This window comes from Amphimedon queenslandica, unplaced genomic scaffold (assembly GCF_000090795.2).
Source record: "Amphimedon queenslandica unplaced genomic scaffold, v1.1 AMPQUscaffold_13226, whole genome shotgun sequence".
NCBI lineage: Eukaryota > Metazoa > Porifera > Demospongiae > Haplosclerida > Niphatidae > Amphimedon > Amphimedon queenslandica.
This window is the reverse complement of record NW_003546538.1, coordinates 118,544-124,536: the sequence shown is the minus strand read 5'-3', so window position 1 is coordinate 124,536 and position 5,993 is coordinate 118,544. Positions and strand designations below refer to the sequence as shown.

Below are 5,993 nucleotides of genomic sequence, written 5' to 3'. Positions count from 1 at the left end.
ACATTGTCATATATTCACCTCACCATGACGTGGAATCCTGTAACACTGTGAATGATCCCTACATGTACAACAATGCACATAATAATAACAACAACAACAATAATAATAAATACAGCAATATACAACATATGCCTACATAGATGTAAAATAATCGACATAGTGGAAAATTTTTGTGGCCCAAAATTTTTGTGAATTTTGCATTTTTTACAAAATTTATGAAAATAAAATTTGTGACCAAAAAGTAGAAAACCACAAAAATTAAAGCCATGAAATCGATTTTTTAGACAGATCCACAGAAATTTCAGGCCACAAAATTTTTTGCTATACGATAATAATTATTATTATTCTTACTTCATTGGTTATATCATACACAACAATGGCTGCTGCTGCATTTCTGTAATACATTGGTAATAGTGACCGATACTAATTAGAAGAGATAAAAAAGAATAAAAATAATAAATAAAATATATTTATTGTGTGACTTACTCTCTCCTGTCCAGCTGTATCCCATATTTGAAACTTGATTGTGCTGTTGTCAACTGTTAGACTTTTCGACATAAAAGAAGCTCTGGAATACAAATACATGTAACGTCTCATAAATACAAGTACCATATAGCAGGAAATTTTAGAGGGAGTAAAAATTGGCAAATTGCTAAATTCTGGGTGATCGTCGAATTTTAATTTGGTGAATTTGTAGCCACGTGCCATTGAGCATTTGTATTATTGTTGAAAATGGCAGATTTTTATTATGGCGTATTGCTATCAAAACGCCAATTTGCCAAATTTAATTTCATCCAAAATTTCCCACTATACAGTATTATTTTGATAAAATAACTTTAATGCTTAACAAATACATTAAACACTCAAGAAATAACAAACTACATAAACAGATTATACTACAGGACATGATACTCCCCCACATATTAACACGTTATCATATTTCATTGAGTAAATGACTAAAAGCTGACCTCAAATGACTGCCATATTTTAATAGACAACTCCCTTGGAAAAATACATTAAACTCACTAAATTTAAATTATTATTATTATTATCATATTGTGGTGTTGCTATAATTCCTTTAGTGTGGTATGTGTGGTTTATTATGACACTTAGTATACATGTATACAATAACCAGATTAATAAAAGTATATGTACACAAGTAATTATACATTCGTTAGGTACGCTCTACCTCATCAATGTTTAAACAGAAGCCGAAAGACACTGTGATATTGAACATTTACAGTATCCACTATACAGTTCATCAAGTACACGTATGTATATGCATGACACACTGACAGTGTAAATCAGTAACTGCCTCTAATGTCTATAAACAGTTCAATTAAATATCCAATATCCTACAACTAGCCGGGAAGTTTAGTGGCTGTAGTTTGGTGGTTCTCAGCCTATTCACAGTTTTAAACTTCGTGGTATCATTCTCGGCTAGTTCTCTCTCCTTTCCTCTTTGGAGTCTCTCTAACTCTAACTTGTGCTTCGCTTGTAATCAGAAGTTTTTCGCCACAAAACTTTCCAGCAATATAGTATAATACTACTGTAGTACATACTACATTTTAATAAAAACCGACTAATTTTGGTTGGAATTACAACTATTTGGCTGTAGAGTATTTGGCATGTACTATAGTTTGTGATGATAATAAAAATAATAAAGTGATTTGTATATTCAAAACATACCCTCAGGCTTAAAGGTAGTTGCAATAATATTCTAACTAACGACACTTATTAATTACATGTACATGTATTTCTACTTGTACAATGGAGAGTATCAGGCATACAAAATTATACTGTAGCTCATGTATAAAGCCTGCATTATAGTGACTATAATGTATTATAATGACTGCAAACTGAAAAGTCACCAATCCCTGCTGCAGAAACAAAAGTTTAAATTTATACATTGAAAATGCAAGCGAAATGAAAGCTTGAAAATGAAGGAGAAATTGAGTTTTCTAAGCAATCAAAAAGCATACTATTAGCTTGAGCATATAATATGTAATAGCAACGTCACTTTATGTCATTTAGCATTTTAAATACGAGCCTACAAGACCAATCTCTATAAAGGTCAGCTCACAATTTTTTCTCGTAATCACAAGTGCTGTAGCACCCAATGGCAAGAACAAAAAACTTTTCTTTGAGGTCTGTTATCCTCAAATACTCTTAACTCGTGTTGCTGTACTTGTATTCTTACATTAAACAATTGTCATACAACACTTCTGGTTGCTTTGAACTGACCTCAGCCACTCAATCAAAATCCACAATGTACATGTACACCCATTACTACTGTATCAGGATATCATAATCACTTGCAATTGGATTATATGTAGCACCAGTAATTGTATTTATACAGTAATTGGGTTATTGAGCTATTGTTAGAGTATAATAGAGACTCACTCACCCTAGAGTGGTCGTTATGTTCTGACTAAAAGTATCATGAACGAAGCGTCCCACGAGACTGGTTTTACCTACACCAACATCCTACAAACAATAGAGAGAGATAGTTAAGAGATTAGAGGAGGAGAGGGCTTACTCCTAAGAGGCAAACTTTGACTTCTCTCACTGACATTGTTGAATCTGAATCTGTGGAATTGCTGATCGAACAACCCCGCCTCTTAGCGGGTTTGGGCGGGGTTTAGTAATGCACATGCGCAGAACTATTGTTGAAATCTTAATCAGCTGATGGCTAATACATGTATACATGTTTATACATGTAATAAATACATGTAACGTTTAATAAATCATGTAATATTTGATAAAATAATTTTAATGTCTGATAAATACATGTACATGTACACTGTATATGTACATGTAATGCTTGATAAAATATGGCGTTTTTTTTCAAAACCCACGAAAATAAAATCCGCGAAAAATCAATTTATACGGTTTAAGATGGCCGAATTGTAGAAAACCACAAAAATTAAAGCCACGAAATTAATTTTTGGACGATCCACGAAAATTTTGGGCGATGAAAATTTTGGGCCACGAAAATTTTCTGCTATACGGTATACTGTTGCTAAATTTTGGTGATTGCTGCCGTTTTAATTTGGTGAATTTGTGGCCACGTGCCATTTTATTTTGGCGAATGGCTATCAAAATGCCAAATTCGCCAAATTTAATCTCCTCCAAAATTTCCCGCTATACAGTATACTACAGGACATGATACTCCCCCACATATTAACACGTTATCATATTTCATTGAGTAAATGACTAAAAGCTGCTGCCATATTTTAATAGACGACTCCCTTGGCAAAATACATTAAACTCATTAAATTTAGCTAAATTTTGAGCTATTAAATTATTATTATTGTATTGTGGTGTTGCTATAATTCCTTTAGTGTGGTATATGTGGTTTATTATGACACTTAGTATACATGCATACAATAATCAGATTATATAAGTATATGTACACAAGTACATATAATTTAAACAATAATTTATCTATACAAGTTACCATGCATTAGGTACCTCAAAAATTATCACAAATGCTTTATCAGTTAAGCCGAATTTGAATAAATGCATAAAGACACAGGGCTATCAAACATTTACAGTATCCACTATACAGTACCAGTATACATGTACATGTATATATGTATGATACACAACAAACACACAACACTTTCGACAGTTTTTAATTATTCAGAAGCTGATAATGCCACATAGTTTTCATTCTTCTCTAGTGACAATACTGAGAGACTAAAAAAGAAAGAATAATGCCATGCCTTTATAAAGCAAACATTAGTAAAAGTCTATTGTGGGTTGTACTAAAGTATATGCAAGTACAAGTATAATATCATAAGTACATGTACTGGTAGACATTAATTGCTAGACACTTAATTGTTCTGATTGCAAGTGGGAGTGTCATTAAAAAGTAGACTCCGCTCAGTGTTGGTTGCTATAGTAATGATACTCTCAGGGATCATAATTTTAGGTGCCGTAATCAATGATTTTGATGAGTCAGCACTTTTGTGGTGATTATTGGTTGCCATGGTGATGGTGGGTGTGGCTTTGCCCGAGACAATTGGTGTAGTATCATAAGTGATGTGTTGATGAGGATTATCATCAAATAGCTCTCTTACCTACAGTACATGTATAAAAATGAATAGAAAATAAAAAATATTAGAATTTTATGTGCATGTACATGTATATACATGTATTATGCTGATTAATTTTTTAAAAAGGTTCCAAACTCATGTTTCGTAAACAATGGCTCAGAGATAAAAAGCCACATGTACATGTAGATGTAAAGCTAGAGATCACTCTGATAAATAATAATAATAATAATAATAATAATAATAATAATAATAAATACCAGTCTATAAACATTATCTAATAATAGCTCCTGTTCTACAAGTGATTGACGCCTTTTCTCCTCCTCCTCCTCCTCCTCTTTTTGATTCCCTTCACTTAAACTGAAGACACTAACACAAGACAGATCACTGTCTCTTTTAGCAACAGTGGGAGGGCCCTGTACCAAGAGCAGACAATAATAAAATAAAATAATAAAAAGTATACATGTACATGTACAATGTATATATAAGTAGTACATTAATATGTATCAGAAAATGTAATAAAAATTGGGAGTGATTTCGGAGCTATTTTTTGGAAAAAACTATGGGCTATAGTACAGAGTAATTTTTCAAAACTGGCCGATTTTTAAAATGGCCACAACTCAAAATTTTCAGTCGGAATCAGCTCAAACTTTCTACAGAGAATAAGGACATCAATATGTATCAGAAAATGTAATAAAAATTTGGGGTAATTTTGGAGCCATTTTTTGGAAAAAAACATGGCCTATAATTTTTAAAATGGTCATAACTTGAAAAATTTAAGTTGGAATCAGCTCAAACTTTCTACAGAGCATAATAACATCAATATGCATCACAAAATGTAATAAAAATTGGGGATGATTTTGGAGCCATTTTTTGGAAAAAAACCATGGGCTATAGTCTTGGGTATTTTTCTGAAATTTGGAGTTTTAAAAAAAATGGTCATAAGTCGAGAAATTTAAGTCGGAATCAGCTCAAACTTTCAACACAGCATAAGTACATTAATATGTATTATGCATTATGCAAGTACATCAGGTTTATAATTGTAATATACATGTAAGAAATATTAATAATAACTCACTAATAACATGTATTGATTCATTTTGAACAAATATGCTCAATCTCATTGACAAAAGGTGATAAAAATGAAGCAGGGTAGCATTACTTTTCGATATCAAGTTATGATGAATATCGTCAATTGATTCTTTTAACTGAATTATGTTATGAGACAAGTGACCGTTCGTATTAATAACTCCTTTTAATAACTAGCAAAACAATGAGAAATAAATAAAAATAAAAATTACATCTACATGTAACATAATCTACTACCTGACATTAAATTAAAATACAGTGAAACTTGTCTTAACGACCACTTGTGTATAAAGACCACTCTTCTATTGCGACCAGATCATTTGGTCCCAGTCATTTACTCATTCAACTACATAGTAAATGTAAATTGCCCCTCTAATGCGTCCACCTATCTATTCCGTTATCCGACCGGTTCTTTAGGTCCCCCGTCCATAGCCTCCCATGTAAATTTACTTCTCTATAGCGACCAGTGGGTGTGGCCATTCAATTAATTTATTTACTGGCCGCACCCACTAGATAATTAATTGACCAACCACTCCTACTAGATTTACTCAATATACTCATGCTGCTTTGATCTGTTTTATGCTTTCTTAGAGAAAGCTACTCAAGAAGAAGAAAACTACTCTTAGAGACTGTTATTGATAACTAAATATATCTGTATAGAAAGAAAGAGTGATGTATTAGCTATTCAATGTGCATGTGTCCAAACTGTCCATTAAATAATAGGTGGACCTCGCCTGACTAAGGTGGACCTGCCTATAAGGACCAAAACATGTATAAAGGGCTATGGTCTCTTTAGACAGGATACCCTATCCAAAGACCACCTCTCTATTAAGACCAAGTTTTTCT

The 5,993-nt window shown here is 32.5% G+C and overlaps 2 protein-coding genes across 3 annotated transcripts in view; both read right to left on the bottom strand.

The window, feature by feature from the left end:
* Window positions 1–2,697, bottom strand: LOC109584261 (ras-related protein Rab-22A-like). Its single transcript, XM_019999944.1, has 5 exons — window positions 2,540–2,697; window positions 2,408–2,487; window positions 487–568; window positions 352–423; window positions 1–58 (listed from the first exon to the last, which is right to left on the bottom strand). The coding sequence occupies exons 1-5, from the start codon at window positions 2,573–2,575 to the stop codon at window positions 20–22; spliced, it is 309 nt and encodes a 102-aa protein (XP_019855503.1). The 5' UTR covers window positions 2,576–2,697; the 3' UTR covers window positions 1–19.
* Window positions 2,698–3,631: 934 nt separating this feature from the next.
* Window positions 3,632–5,993, bottom strand: part of LOC109584269 (uncharacterized) — a 3,097-nt gene continuing 735 nt past the window's right edge. For both annotated transcript variants that reach the window (XR_002185926.1, XM_019999952.1), the window contains 3 exons: window positions 5,137–5,320; window positions 4,319–4,474; window positions 3,632–4,085 (listed from right to left, as the gene is read on the bottom strand). Coding sequence is in view for 1 of the 2 variants with exons in the window: in XM_019999952.1 (XP_019855511.1) it covers window positions 3,840–4,085; window positions 4,319–4,474; window positions 5,137–5,157 (423 nt within the window). In the remaining variant the exon portion in view is untranslated. The remainder of the gene's footprint in view (window positions 4,086–4,318; window positions 4,475–5,136; window positions 5,321–5,993) is intronic.